Source organism: Biomphalaria glabrata, chromosome 11, assembly GCF_947242115.1.
Source record: "Biomphalaria glabrata chromosome 11, xgBioGlab47.1, whole genome shotgun sequence".
Classification (NCBI taxonomy): domain Eukaryota; kingdom Metazoa; phylum Mollusca; class Gastropoda; family Planorbidae; genus Biomphalaria; species Biomphalaria glabrata.
The window spans coordinates 21,351,706-21,368,147 of NC_074721.1; the positions used below are offsets into that span (position 1 = coordinate 21,351,706).

Genomic DNA, 16,442 nt, shown 5'->3' on the forward strand with positions numbered 1-16,442 from the left:
ACTCTTAACCTTGCCCCTGTGAAAGTGTACTCTTCACCCTGCCCCTGTGAAAGTGTACTCTTAACCTTGCCCCTGTGAAAGTGTACTCTTAACCTTGCCCCTGTGAAAGTGTACTCTTAACCTTGCCCCTGTGAAAGTGTACTATTCATCTTGCCCCTGTGAAAGTGTACTCTTTAACTTGCCCCTGTGAAAGTGTACTCTTAACCTTGCCCCTGTGAAAGTGTACTCTTAACCTTGCCCCTGTGAAAGTGTACTCTTTAACTTGCCCCTGTGAAAGTGTACTATTCACCCTGCCCCTGTTAAAGTGTACTCTTCACCTTTAAATAAAGAGAATAGTGTAAAGACGAGATATTGACAATGAAATCAATGAAACCTACACTCACTCCTGCAAGTATAAATTAACACTTGTGAACTTCAGTGCAAAGTCAATCATGGCTACTTCACAGTGCATGTTTATACTTGTCTTGTTTACTTTGATTGTCTCTTCGTATGAAAATTATTGTGGTAAGTATTATTTTTAATGCAAGAAACAGAATTAATATTTAGATTTGTTCTTTTCACAGTTTTAACATTGTAGAAACATTTTCAAGTTAATTAATGCTTACGATTTTTAATGACATTTATTTGAAGGTTGTTACGATTATAATTTCTCGATGGTTTAGTAGAATGTTCATTAGGCATACAACAGTGCAGCCAGTTAAAAGAAAAACTCAAAGTGCCTATTTTAATAACAGACAACACAATATTAGCTCATCATCGAATACACAAACACTAAAATTAACAACATAGACTTTCGTTTATGTGTGACAAATAGAACACAATGACAGCTGTGGGAGTTGGATAATGATGAGAGATGTGTGAAGTTGGATAATGATGAGAGATGTGTGAGCCTGGATAATATAATGTTGAGAGATGTGTGAGCCTGGATAATGATGAGAGATATGTGAAGTTGGATAATGATGAGAGATGTGTGAAGTTGGATAATGATGAGAGATGTGTGAGCCTGGATAATGATGAGAGATGTGTGAAGTTGGATAATGATGAGAGATGTGTGAGCCTGGATAATGATGAGAGATGTGTGAAGTTGGATAATGATGAGAGATGTGTGAAGTTGTATAATGATGAGAGATGTGTGAGCCTGGATAATGATGAGAGATGTGTGAAGTTGGATAATGATGAGAGATGTGTGAGCCTGGATAATGACGAGAGATGTATGCAGTTGGATAATGATGAGAGATATGTGAAGTTGGATAATGATGAGAGATGTGTGAAGTTGGATAATGATGAGAGATGTGTGAAGTTGGATAATGATGAGAGATGTGTGAAGTTGGATAATGATGAGAGATATGTGAAGTTGGATAATGATGAGAGATGTGTGAAGTTGGATAATGATGAGAGATGTGTGAAGTTGGATAATGATGAGAGATGTCTGAAGTTGTATAATGATGAGAGATGTGTGAAGTTGGATAATGATGAGAGATATGTGAAGTTGGATAATGATGAGAGATGTGTGAAGTTGGATAATGATGAGAGATGTGTGAAGTTGGATAATGATGAGAGATGTCTGAAGTTGTATAATGATGAGAGATGTGTGAAGTTGGATAATGATGAGAGATATGTGAAGTTGGATAATGATGAGAGATGTGTGAAGTTGGATAATGATGAGAGATGTGTGAAGTTGGATAATGATGAGAGATGTGTGAAGTTGGATAATGATGAGAGATGTGTGAAGTTGGTTGATGATGAAAGATGTGTGAGCCTGGATAATGATGAGAGATGTGTGAGCCTGAATAATGATGAGAGATGTGTGAAGTTGGATAATGATGAGAGATGTGTGAGCCTTGATAATGATGAGAGATGTATGAAGTTGGATAATGATGAGAGATGTGTGAAGTTGGATAAGGATGAGAGATGTGTGAGCCTGGATAATATAATGTTGAGAGATGTGTGAGCCTGGATAATGATGAGAGATGTGTGAAGTTGGATAATGATGAGAGATGTGTGAGCCTGGATAATGATGAGAGATGTGTGAAGTTGGATAATGATGAGAGATGTGTGAAGTTGGATGATGATGAGAGATGTGTGAAGTTGGATGATGATGAGAGATGTGTGAAGTTGGATAATGATGAGAAATGTGTGAAGTTGGATAATGATGAGATATGTGTGAAGTTGGATGATGATGAGAGATGTGTGAAGTTGGATGATGATGAGAGATGTGTGAAGTTGGATGATGATGAGAGATGTGTGAAGTTGGATGATGATGAGAGATGTGTGAAGTTGGATGATGTTGAGAGTTGTGCTATATAAACGTGTAGCCACCACTCTTTGACTAAGCCATATTTATGTAAGTAAAGGATGAAAGAAATGTGTGACTGATGATCATGACCGGAAGTATCAATCAATGAAAAAGTGAAGTTAAGTAGAGCTCATGTAGAGTAGTATTTACTGAATCAAGGATATAGCTGTTGCAGAGTTAACTAGTTATTAAAAAGAGCTAATAATGTAGAAGTTATGATTATTAAGTAAAGTAGAAATATCGTAGTTGCTTTATTGAAAATCTAAGTAAGTCCTGTTGAAAAAAATACTTTAAACGAACTTTCAAGTAAAAGGTTGTTTAAATAAGTCAGCATTGTATGAGGTGTTGAAGGCATTCAAGTATAAATCTGCATTTTCTATATTAACTATTTGAATTTTTCATCCGTGGTTCTCTAGTTGTTATTCAAATGAAGAATCATCATCATATTTTTTTAGTACAAATTCATGTATCCATAAAATGGCAAAACTCAAGTGCATTTCGTGCGCATCAAAGAAGTTTTCAGTTCTTCAAAATCAAACTACACTCGAATATGTTTATACACATTTGAAATAAATGTCAATCATTTTATTGAAGACAATAATTAATTTAATTTACAGATTACTTCACACAAAAGTTCTAATTTACATAAAACTGGCATTTACAATAATAGGCAAAAAAAAAAGAAAAGAAAAAAGACCAGTATTATGGCTATATACCAATAAAAATTTTGCTATTTTATTGAAGACAGCGAACACACGTTGGGTATCATGTAAATAGCTGTAAACCTAACTGAGCACAATAATTGAAATTGTTATTAACATGCTCTGAAAATAGTTTATACGTATCCACACACATGATATAACAAAGACAATAAAATGCCTTCCTAAAACCAAAACTTTGGAGCTATTTTGAAATCCTGATATTAAATTTTCCAAAATGCTTTTAAGTTTTGTGCGACACATGGACACGGCTTTTTCCTCGGACTAAAATGTTGTTTAACATTGAGTAGGCCAATAATAGAACAAGCTGGAAACTTTAACAGACACAAAATAGAGCAGTGAGTTTCATAACAAAAGAATATTCACATTTGACTAGAGTAACACCTTTAGTAAAATCACTAAATTTAGAAACCCTTCAGGATAGAAGACTTAAAATTAAAGTAGCAATTATACATAAAACATTGAACCATAATCTTCAAAAACAAAACCTAATAAAATACACCGAAAGACAAAGATAAAGGCACATTCCTTCTTCCATATGCTAGGACAACTTTGTACAAATACTCTTTCTTCCCTGGTGCTATTAGAACATGGAATGGGTTGCCTGAGCTAGCCAGGAAAACCAATGACATGGCAGAATTTAAGTCATTGTTAACATGCATGACTAGATGCATGACGCATAGGACGTAATCATCATCTTTTTTTTTTTTTTGAAGTAACGTCTGTATTTTATAAGATAAGACCCTAATAATAATAATAGGAAAGGAAAAAAACAACCAGTTTCAATTATTAATTTTACGTTTGACTATGTTGCAGGCGATACTTGTTCCCTTCAGGCTGACCCTGGACTTTGTGAGGCCTACATGCCAATGTGGTACTTCGACCTCAAGGAGAACAAGTGTATTCAGTTCATATACGGTGGATGTGGGGGGAATGCAAACAGATTTAAAACACCAGAAGAATGTGCCAAACGTTGCCCTAGTATTAAGCCAGAATAGCCACATCTCAATGTAGACCAATGTAATGATAAGAAAAATAAAGTTCAAATCTTTATGGAATAAACTTAATTCAACAACCTAGCCATGCTTTGTATTTCTCTCCCTTGTTTTCTTTCAAAACTCAGACGAAATATAAGTCACTGTTTGTATGTGCATATACAAGTCTGTTATTCTCATTCTACTAGCGGATCCAGGACTTCAGAGGGGGGGGGGGCAATTTTTATTACAAACCCTAACCCTCACGCCCAATAAACCCTAACCCTATGCATAAACGCGCGTACAGCATATATATATATATATATATATATATATATATATATATATATATATATATATACATTTACAAATGATAAAATTTGAGATTAGAGTGTGTGCGCGACATAATATACAAATGGGTTAAAACATCAATGTGTAGCTTATATTATATAGATATTCAACTAATTTTGTTCACAAATTATGATTTCTCCATAAAAGTAGGACCGCCCCCCCCCCCCCACTCAAAGGGCTTAGGTGGGAAGGGCAGTAGATGTATTCGCCCCCCCCTCCACCCTACCCAATCGGCTAACAGAAGAACGTCATAATATAAAGATCGGTTAAAAATATCAATAACAACTATCATATCATATCGATATTTAATTGATTCTGTTAACAAGCTGTGATTTCTACAAATAAATTGGACAGCCCCCCACTCGAAAGTTTATGGTGGGTGGGGGGGGGGCGGGATTGATCCTATTGCCACCTCCCCACCTCACAACCTAAAAGTCATGGAAAGATCACTCTTTTATTTCTGCAAGTCGCACTAGAGTTACCCCACGTAACATTAGCGGCGAAAAAAAAAGAGGGGTGGGGGAGGAGAGAACAAGTAATCTACTCTGTATTCACCAGTCACTAAATAGCAGGGCCGAACTTAACCGTTGTTGGGCTCTAAGCGAAACGGATTTTGCGGGGCCAGGTTTGGGTAGGGATACAGATAATAAGTGAAAATTAAGAATTTGTATTAGAAAATAAATTTGTCTTTGCATTTTATTCATTCTTTACTACTTACAGAATTACTATACGAGCCATGCGTGTAGGGAAGCCATACAGTATATCATAAAAATTATGTTTCCTACATAGATCAAGCTCAATAGCAAGAATTACCAAATGTTTCAATCAATCTTCGAGAATTGTTGACCTCAAATAATTCTTCATTAGTTTGAGGCGCGAGAAGCATAATGTCATTTTCTATGGCTTTTTCCATTTTGAATGACACTCCAAAATGACAATTTTTGTCTGTATATTTTCAGGAATATTTTTTTTTTTTGAGTTTTCAAAAGATTTTAATAATTTCCGGACATTTCCCTTACTTTTTCGTATATTTTGCAATTTCAGGAAATTTCCAGGAGCTCCTGGTAAATCAAGAGGCCGCAGGAAATCTGTTATTAGTTATAAAATGGTTTAATTTAATAATTTACACCTATCTATCTATCTATCTATCTATCTATCTATCTATCTATCTATCTATCTATCTATCTATCTATCTATCTATCTATCTATCTATCTATCTATCTATCCATTCATCTATCCATCTATCCATCCATCCACCCATCCACCAATCCATCCATCCATCCATCCATCCATCCATCCATCCATCCATCCATCTATCTATCTATCTATCTATCTATCTATCTATCTATCTATCTATCTATCTATCTATCTATCTATCTATCTATCTATCTATCTATCTATCTATCTATCTATCTATCTATCTATCTATCTATCTATCTCTCTCTCTCTCTCTCTCTCTATATATATATATATATATATATATATATATATATATATATATATATATATATATATATATATATATGAGTGAGTCGTGGACTACCTACACAAAGCAAGAGAGAAAACTTAACTCACTCCACTTTCGCTGTCTTCGAAGGATCTTGAAAATAACATGGAAAGAAAGAATGTGTAATACTGAGAACCTCGCGAGAACGGGCCTTCCCAGAATCTTTACAGTCTCGAGGCAACGCCGCCTCCCAGAATCTTTACAGTCTCGAGGCAACGCCGCCTGCGCTGGCTCGGACATGTTCGCCAGATGCAGGACAATCGCATCCCGAAAATCATACTGTACAGGCAACTTGCGTCTGGCTGAAGAAAAACTGGTCGCTCCGTTATGTGGATGTAATAAAACGGGATTTAAAATCAGTGAACATTGATACTGACCATTGAGAAGACATAGCCTTAGACCGAACTAGTTGGAGAGAGACGGTGAACAAGAACGCTATGGATAGCGAGAAAACATGGGCCTCAGCTCTTGAAGAAAAGCGTGCCACACGGAAAATAGTTCCTATATCACCAAAGCAAAAGCCACTTATACCGGCAATATATGTGAAATAGAATGTCTTTTCAAAATAGGCTCCTCAGCCATATACAAAGTGTTCGAGATTAACCATAGTGGTTCTACGACTAAAGGAGGCCAATATATATATTTTTTTTTCCAGGGAAAATTAAGAAACCCGAGCTCCTAAAGCAGTGGATATTTAAGTTTATATTAAAGAGTAATATAGTAAATAAAGTTTTCATGTATCGGATCTAAGAAAGAAATGTCTGTGTAGAACAGTGGCGTAACTAGGTTACAAGATGCCCAGTGAGGCAGCTCCTCGTGATGCCCCTCCTTTAGTCCCCAAAAGCAAAATAAAATAAATGAACAGCGAAAAACCATTTTCGAACTATTGTGTATTCATTGTTAAAGTATTACTAATTGGCAACAAAAATATTAATTTAACAAAAAAAATACTAGAAATAAATTGTACGTTCTTTCTTGCTCGCAAAACTATCACCATTTTTTTTTAGAAATGTAGGCCTATTTTATTCCACCAACTGCCAATTTAGAGAGTCGTAAATTTTCCAGCGTTGATCGCAATTAATTCTTGATCAAGTCTGAAAAAAGTCTCTCGCATAGAACCACAATTACCGCAATAGTCAGAAATATGCAAACTGAACTGAATCATCTAGCCGATATCTTTTATTTTAACTCAAGATTTTAACAAGCAGCTCAGAGGTTTCTTAAGAAACTGCGACAAAATGAAAACATTTTAAACGTTTTTAACTAGATCTAGTTGTCGAGAGGACATTGCTATAGCCAGTATTAATTTGTTTTGTCAATGTCGCTATGAGCATTATTGGGATCAATTTCGATCTGAGGATTCAATAGTTGGAATGGCGACATATTTAACTACCAAATCATGATATTGCTCACATTGGATGATTATTTCTTGAACTAGCCCATCCAATAAAGAATACATTTCCATTCGTAGCTCTTTCTTTTGTGTTTCTACAGAATGTTCACCTTTTCGCCAGGCATCTTTTTCTTGTGGCCAATATGTCTTTGAGGTTCTGCACTAATGACCAGACCTGATCACATGCTTTTGGCAAAAGTAGTTCTGGCTTTAGCAATGTCCTCTCGAGTACTAGATCTAGTTAAAGGAATAATATCCGAGATTCTTTTCAGGTAGTATTTTCAGATTTGTATCTTTTGGCTCCTTCGATCCCTACTGCCAACCATTTCAACCTGAGATGACAATTACTCCCTCAGAGTTAGCACTATGCGCGCGCCACCCAGATTTTTCAGTTTTTGAGCATCGCGCATAATAATGTTCACAGTATAGTCTTACCATTAACTAATTAGTAATGATGAAAAAAAAAGGAAAAAAGATAATTTTAATAAAAACTATTGATATCGTCATTGCTCAGTGGGTCATTCAAGTTTACAAGAAACAGTGAATTCTTTTCAAAAAATGTCTAAAACTAAATACATTCTAGAATGTGTTGTTTTTACTGAGAAAATTTAGCCTTAGTTTGATGCCCCTACACATGATGTCCCGTGCGGCCCGCATTAACCGCACGTAGCTAGTTACGCCACTGGTTTAGAGCAAAGAATAAACATCTAAAAATACGAGGTTCAAGTTTTTAGAATCTTTTTAAACAACTAGGAAATCAATAGAGTGTAATTAAAGAAAACTTTGTTAAAATCTCACGGCCAAGTTAGAAGTTACCAGATCAGCAACAATTTATTTTTTAAACTCAATTCTGATACGACGTAGTTCGAGGTTGTCTACTAATGACTTGTTTTACCGACATACACTTAATTAAGCCTCTCCACATACGTAGATCTACATCAATGTTATACGTTGCACGGCAGGACAAGATTTTATTTGTTTCGTATTGCTTCTATTTACAAATAGTGGTCATTTTCTTTCTTTCTTATAAACTAGCAGTAGACCCCGGCTACTTCCAATGATGAGTTACCTGGTCTTAGACTCTATTTGTCTATGATGGCCAGAACACCCATTCTTTTTTTTTTTTTTTTTTTTTTTTTTTTTGAATTGTAATAAAAGGGCCACATTTTAACGTACTTATATTGCCCGTGAATTAGTTTATCTTTTACAAAGAATTTTTACGACCCACCCTCTCTTTCCTTCTCTCTGTCCTCTGATGTGCTCTCTGGAACCTCCATTTTGTTAGTATTGTGAAATGAGTGTTTCGTTTTGTTATAAGTTATATATTGTATTTTGAGTCCAACCAGTCAGTGGAGTTGAAATGTATTGGGTGAAGATAAGGAGAACATGACAGGGAGTCATCAGGACTACGAGATTATAAAACAATGTTACTAGATGCTAGGCGATTAAAAACAGTTGTTAAAATTTAAAAGAATTAAAATTACAAATGAAATACAAAAGTAAACTTTAATTTAATTATAGTTATTTATTAATGACAAAAAAAAAAAAAGAGATTTTGCGACATTCGATTAGAAACCATGTACAGTTCTTCTTTCTTTTTTGCAGGTATTGGATTTGTACAACCAAGGAAATCATTTATTTTTAAAGGTAAAAGTTTTTATAGTAGTAAATCTTGGGTGAAGAAAAAAGCAAGCAAGCAAGACAATATTTGGTTGTTGTTTTTTTATTGGTAAGAAACCTTGGGCCTTTTCAGGTTGTAAATCTTGTGTTTTTTACTTGTAGGAAGCCTTAGCTTATGCAAGCAAGAATAATATAGAGCTCAAACTTGCAGATTCATTTCATTTTGGCATTGAGTAATACCTGCACTAGATCTACATCTTGCACAATTTTATTTTGTGACGCTTTCTTTTTCTACGCTAATTTTTTTCTCTCTTTTTTTCTGTATCTTATTACATAGTATTTATTTTATTGATTTGAAAGTGGCCTAGTCAACCCGAGGCGGCGAAAACAGAAACAAAATCAGCAACAATCAGAGCCCAGTTATTTGCTGAGGTCTGTGCTCTAAATGCCTACTCTGAAACTGATCTGCAGGGCATCGAATGTAACTTTTCAAGAGCATGTTCAGACTTCGGCCTCACTATAAACACACACTAAAAAAAAGACTTAAAGTCTTATATTTGCCTGCTCCAGGTAAAGCCTACTCGGTTGACAGATTCACCTCCCTTGGCAGTATACTCTCCGGAAACGGAAACATTGATAATGAAATAGACTTACGTATCACTAAAGCCAGTTCATCCAAAGGTAGACTGGCTAAAAATGCTTGGAATAGATGAGATATCACCTCAAACACAAATAGATGAGGTATCACCACAAACACAAATAGATGAGATATCACCACAAACACAAATAGATGAGGTATCACCACAAACACAAATAGATGAGGTATCACCACAAACACAAATAGATGAGGTATCACCACAAACACAAATAGATGAGATATCACCACAAACACAAATAGATGAGGTATCACCACAAACACAAATAGATGAGTTATCACCACAAACACAAATAGATGAGGTATCACCTCAAACACAAATAGATGAGGTATCACCACAAACACAAATAGATGAGGTATCCCCACAAACACAAATAGATGAGGTATCACCACAAAAACAAATAGATGAGGTATCACCTCAAACACAAATAGATGAGATATCACCACAAACACAAATAGATGAGATATCACCACAAACACAAATAGATGAGGTATCACCACAAACACAAATAGATGAGGTATCACCACAAACACAAATAGATGAGGTATCACCACAAACACAAATAGATGAGGTATCACCACAAACACAAATAGATGAGGTATTACCACAAACACAAATAGATGAGATATCACCACAAACACAAATAGATGAGATATCACCACAAACACAAATAGATGAGGTATCACCACAAACACAAATAGATGAGGTATCACCACAAACACAAATAGATGAGGTATCACCACAAACACAAATAGATGAGATATCACCACAAACACAAATAGATGAGGTATCACCACAAACACAAATAGATGAGGTATCACCACAAACACAAATAGATGAGGTATCACCACAAACACAAATAGATGAGGTATCACCTCAAACACAAATAGATGAGATATCACCACAAACACAAATAGATGAGATATCACCACAAACACAAATAGATGAGATATCACCACAAACACAAATAGATGAGGTATCACCACAAACACAAATAGATGAGGTATCACCACAAACACAAATAGATGAGGTATCACCACAAACACAAATAGATGAGGTATCACCACAAACACAAATAGATGAGGTATCACCACAAACACAAATAGATGAGATATCACCACAAACACAAATAGATGAGGTATCACCACAAACACAAATAGATGAGGTATCACCACAAACACAAATAGATGAGGTATCACCACAAACACAAATAGATGAGGTATCACCTCAAACACAAATAGATGAGGTATCACCACAAACACAAATAGATGAGGTATCACCACAAACACAAATAGATGAGGTATCACCACAAACACAAATAGATGAGGTATCACCTCAAACACAAACAGATGAGGTATCACCTCAAACACAAATAGATGAGGTATCACCTCAAACACAAACAGATGAGGTATCACCTCAAACACAAATAGATGAGGTATCACCTCAAACACAAACAGATGAGGTATCACCTCAAACACAAATAGATGAGGTATCACCACAAACACAAATAGATGAGGTATCACCTCAAACACAAATAGATGAGGTATCACCACAACACAAAGCTAGGGGTCTATCGAGCTGTCATCATCCCAACATTGCTCTACGCCTGAGAAACGCGTACGGTATATAGAAGACATTAAACAAAACTAGAACGAATCACTTCCCATATGGTCAATTAAAGAAAGGGAAGCGATCACAAGATGGACAAAGAAAACGCTTCAAAAACACCCTCATAGCGACTCTAAAAAGCCTTCAGCATTGACCCTGCCACCTGGGAGACAGAAGCCCATGATAGAGTATCACGGCATCGGGCTGTGAAAACTGGCACAAAAAGTTGCAGAGGACAATAGAAAAGCGCTGGCAGAAGAAAAGCGCCGGAGAAAAAACAACAACCTAAGGCAACCGACACAAGGTCCAGATGAACTAACTGACAAGTTAGCAGCAGACATTTTGGTTTCAGATAAGTCTCACCGGCCACATGAGGAGGCACAAAATCACAGTGCAATGCCCTCAGCCCCCTTGGATGAAGAAAGTGGTCATTATCGCACCATGATGGACAAGTATTTTTTTTCTTGGGTCATTTATTTTATCTCTTGAGTATTTTTCTCTATTTTTTTATGTTCATTTATTTTATTTATTGGACCATTTACGCTATTTCAAATGTTATTTACTTTAGTCTCGGGACATAGATCTAGACTAGAGTTTTTTCATGTTTTTTTTTTGTTCTCTTTAACAATATTTCTCGAATCCATTTTTTTTTTCAGGTGTCATTTGCTTTATTTCTTGGGTAATTCACTTTTTTTCGGTCATTTTCTTTATTTCTTGGGTAATTCACTTAATTTGAAGGCCATTTTCTTTATTTCTAGGGTCATAGACTTTATTTATCACAATATTGCCATATAGCCTACAAAAAATCTAAATTTTAAAAAAAAATTGATTTTATATTGTTTTGTAAAAAAAAAATAAAAAATTTAAGTGTCTTAATGCCAAAGTTACATGTTACATATTTTCATGCCAGATTGAATTCAGCCATTTGATCCTTAACTTCACCGCCAATGTCATTGCATTCGTTGTGTAGCATTAGACTGAAACAGAAACACGTGGTCTCTAATAATACTTTCTCTCGTAACCATCTGACAATACATTTAAAAAGCAACACGTTACTTAAACAAAACAAACAGAACAATTTACAGTTCCACTACATTGAGCATACACACATTTGTTTGGAATGAGTTGATACAAAAAAAAAAAAAAAACTTTCCAAAAAAAAAAAAAAGCTGCAAATTGTCTACGTTTCTAATTGTCCTCCATTGGCCAATCCAATTCATTCCAATCAATGTCAACTTCGGCAAGTTTAATGAAGTTTACATGCGTACAAATTTCTTTTTTAAACTCACTTCTTTCACAATTTGCAAACAGACTTCCAAGTTTAAGGTATATTTATAGTTGACCTAGCATATAAGTAAACACTTGTATTAACTCCCCCCCCCCTCCCCATTCCCAGTTTCTTGGTGTACTACTGTTACATCAGTAGTTAGCTGTACTTAACAGAACTTAGGCGTAATTATATTCTCCTTTGAAGTAACGTCTGTAACTTATAAGATAAGATAGACTCTTCAATGTTGGCAAGCTATTCTTCTGCTGTTAATTAATCTTCAGAGCAACACTTATTATGTAGAAGTTATCAGATGTAGTTCGGCGATGGCGTGTGTGTTTTCTAAGTTGAAGACGTTCTTTCAGACATGAACATTAGTAGCCTTCCTCTTAGTCCAATATCCTCTTGCATGGGATAGTTTGAGGGGGAGGGAGCAAGGAATGCTATTTCTCCTGTGAGTTCTGTTAGCATTGAAAATGGCTCTAATAGTGACTTTTAAAACTATGAAGCTATACGTTTCTTCAGCCACTAGTTCTGTACATCGCCATGCGGCAGTCGCAGTGTTACAAGACAGAACACTTAGTTGATAGCTTAGTTCTAGTCAGGATTAAGCTTCCAAATATAGAGAGACAGATTTTATGGACGTGTGGCTGAGTGAAACAAAGCACTACACTTGCAATCTTCACCCTTTACAAAAGAGATTGCATCACAGCGCACTAAGCATGCAATATTCAATCTTTCGATAATCAAGAAACATGAAACAATACAATAGGAATTCAAAAATAAATTTACTAAATTGGAAATGGTAGAGGTGGGAATGATGGAACAATTTTATATCGTGAAAATAAAAAAAAAGGATTTTAAAAATTTGATTTCTCCCCCCCCCCAAAAAAAAAAAACCACTCTACATTTTGTACAATTAAGTAGGACATATAATCATAATACTAATGTAGGTCTGTAATGTGACAAACAGTACTATTATTGATTTAAACGTCTAGTCTAAGAATAGAAAGTCTTTTAAAGTAGCCTTATACAACTGAGTCCCTTGGCAAGGGCCCTGCTAACGTTAAACTTGTACAACTGAGGAAAGGTGTTCTCTGCTCTTTGAACGCTAACCTTGTATAACTTAAGCCCTGGAAAGTAACCTTTTAACCTTGATGTAAAGACTGCACTCTCAGCACGAACATGTAATGACTAATGAAATCAATGATGCTGTCAGTCAAAGTTAAGTACTAAATATAAAAACACCGAGCTAGTGACCCTAAGGCATTATTTCTGAAAAAAACAATAATCATGGCCACTTCCAAATCTATGCTTCTGCTTCTCTTTGTTGTTTTGAGTTTCTCTTTGACCAAGCAGCAGCATTGTAAGTAGAGAAAACCTACTACTAGAAGAACAGACTTTATGTCTATTATATGTTCTAAGTTTGTTGTATTGTTCCGTACCATTTCCAAATATTTTATTTAACAATTAAAAAAAAATAACATTCTTAACGCTTAAAACGATTTCGTGGCTGATTTGTTGTGTGCAGTGCTGACTAATTTGACTACATTTGTGTCAAGAAACAAACAAAAACAACTCTCTCAAGAGGCCTACACATTGTTATAATTAACTGTAGAGATAAAAATGAGCATATTTAATTACTAACTACACTTTTTCTAGATCATATAAAAACAACAACATAACAGTAACATTACAGTATATTACTTTTAAATTAATATTCGGGACCTGCATGTAGGTTATGCTATGACAGTAACTTCAAAGGGAAAAGAACTACTGTTTAAAGTTCCTAATAAATATCAACAAATATCATGATCTATTAAGAAATTTCTAACAACCAATATTCCAGTGGCGTAGCAGAAGGAGGGGGGGGTCCAAATTTGAGAATCTCCCGGGTCCCCACTTGAGGGGGCCCCCAAAATGAATATCCACATTTTATTTTTACATCAAATATTATGCCATTGCCTTGTTATCTTGCTATTTATGTTGTTATGTAGATAAGTGACCCTGTTGCACGCATTCCACTCATTAGCCGTATATATTAAGCACATTATCTCATGTCATGATGTCGAATGTCAAAATGCCGCGGGTCCTGGATGTCTTACTACGCCATTGCATTGAACGTTGATATCTTATAAATATTTTTACATTCCCAGTGGTAGGCTATGCTGTCACATCTGGCTTACCGAATGTTGTGTTAGCATTAAACTTTGCCGCTTACCTAAAGTTGTATCGGTATTTGGCTTACCAAATGTTGTATCAGTGATTGGTTTACCAAATGTTGAAATTTAACAAAACAACATAATATTAGAAATATTTATTTTGAGAAGAACAAAAAGTGGTTGTTAAAAATTGGAAAGATTTTTCAGCATAGACATAAATAAATAGAGACTGGCCAAAGGAAGTAACCTCATGTAACTTGAAAACATGTATATCTATTGTATTCGGATTTCCGAATTATGAAAAATTGCATGATTTTCATTCTTAAAGATTAAACGAAACTACACTGCCTCCTTATTTACAATATATATATAGGTGTGTGGCTGAAATAGATATGAATACTTAACTTTTATACTGCTCATAAATGCTGTATAATAAAGTACACAAAATTGCAAGTCACAAATTTTCGTTTCATAAAACTCTTCAATCGGCCAGTCTATATTTATTTATGTCTATGTTTTTCAGCAAAAGCTTATTTCCCTTTTTTTAATATTCAAAGTGTGTGGCAAAGTTCTAATAAAACTTTGATCGAGATTGTATACAAATGGACTGTAAAAAAACAAAAAAAAACAAATAATAAACATTTTGTTTTATTCATAAAAAGTAAACAAAAATTGTTTGCAGTACAAAACGTCGTAGTGGATCTGCAGGTCAATCTTGCTTACAAACTTACAACTTAAATAACCATTCAAATGAGTGACTAACTAGAGACCATTATTAACATAAGCATGATTTTGTTGGTAAACAATAATGACAAAATTATATGCCTAGTCGTGTGGTATGCTCTCTAGCTGCTGTTTTGATGGTCCCGGGTTCGAACCCTGGCTGCTGCCATCTTTCCGTCGTCCTGCGGGAGGTTTGGGCTAGGATGTAATTATCTTCAACATTTGACAAACATCTACATATGCGGTGATTGTGGTCAACATTAAACCTATTAGGATAACACTGAAGACGTTCACGCTTTGTTTTAAAAATGAATTTATCTTAAGTGGATACCATATGCATATTGAAGTGTATGTACACAATAATATAAACGTGGGCTGCACACAGAGAACGATGAGTTATATGTTAAAATCGGATTTTTATAAAATCTTTTAAATCTAAAACTGATAGCACAAACATTACAAAATATTTTTTTTTTCTGACTATGTTGCAGGTGATCTTTGCTCCCTTCAGGCTGAGATTGGACCATGTAGGGCAGCCATACCAAAGTGGTACTTCGACATCAATCAGAACAAGTGTCTTCAGTTCACATATGGTGGTTGCAAGGGCAATGAAAACCGATTCGAAACATTAGATGAGTGTACTAAACATTGCCCCGGTGATAAACCAGAGCCATAATGGGCACATCTCAATATAGTGTAATGAACAAGTCGAATCAATTAATGAATAAACTGAAACTAACAAATTATTTGCTGTTTCTGCTCTTTTCTTTTACTTTTTTCCCCCAAACTGCACAAAACATTGCCCTAGTGTTTTTGTCACATTCGTTACATCTTAATGCAATGAATACGCAAAAGAAAAAAACATAATATCAAATACATTCCAACTAATTATTGTTTTTTACGATTCAGACTATTAACACAATTATTTCTTTTACCTGACAAAACAAGAATCAATAAAAAAATTAACCAATTAATTAATTATAGGTAATTAATTATTTTGTTTGGTATAGAATAACGGAAAGAAATCTTACTTAACAGATGTGGTGGTATAAGTTAAAGTAGTCCCTTTTATGCTTTGTGTAGAGAATCAAGGCGTTGCTTAAAAGTTTGAAACTAATAATAGATAGCTATGAAACCTTCTATTTTCATAAGCAATTTGTTGGCAC

At 35.0% G+C, this 16,442-nt stretch overlaps 1 protein-coding gene across 1 annotated transcript; it reads left to right on the forward strand.

Annotated features, from left to right (window-relative positions):
* Positions 1-350: 350 nt before the first annotated feature.
* Positions 351-16,022, forward strand: LOC106079344 (BPTI/Kunitz domain-containing protein-like). Its single transcript, XM_056045542.1, has 4 exons — positions 351-504; positions 3,832-4,012; positions 13,639-13,757; positions 15,768-16,022. The coding sequence occupies exons 1-4, from the start codon at positions 432-434 to the stop codon at positions 15,950-15,952; spliced, it is 558 nt and encodes a 185-aa protein (XP_055901517.1). The 5' UTR covers positions 351-431; the 3' UTR covers positions 15,953-16,022.
* Positions 16,023-16,442: the final 420 nt, after the last annotated feature.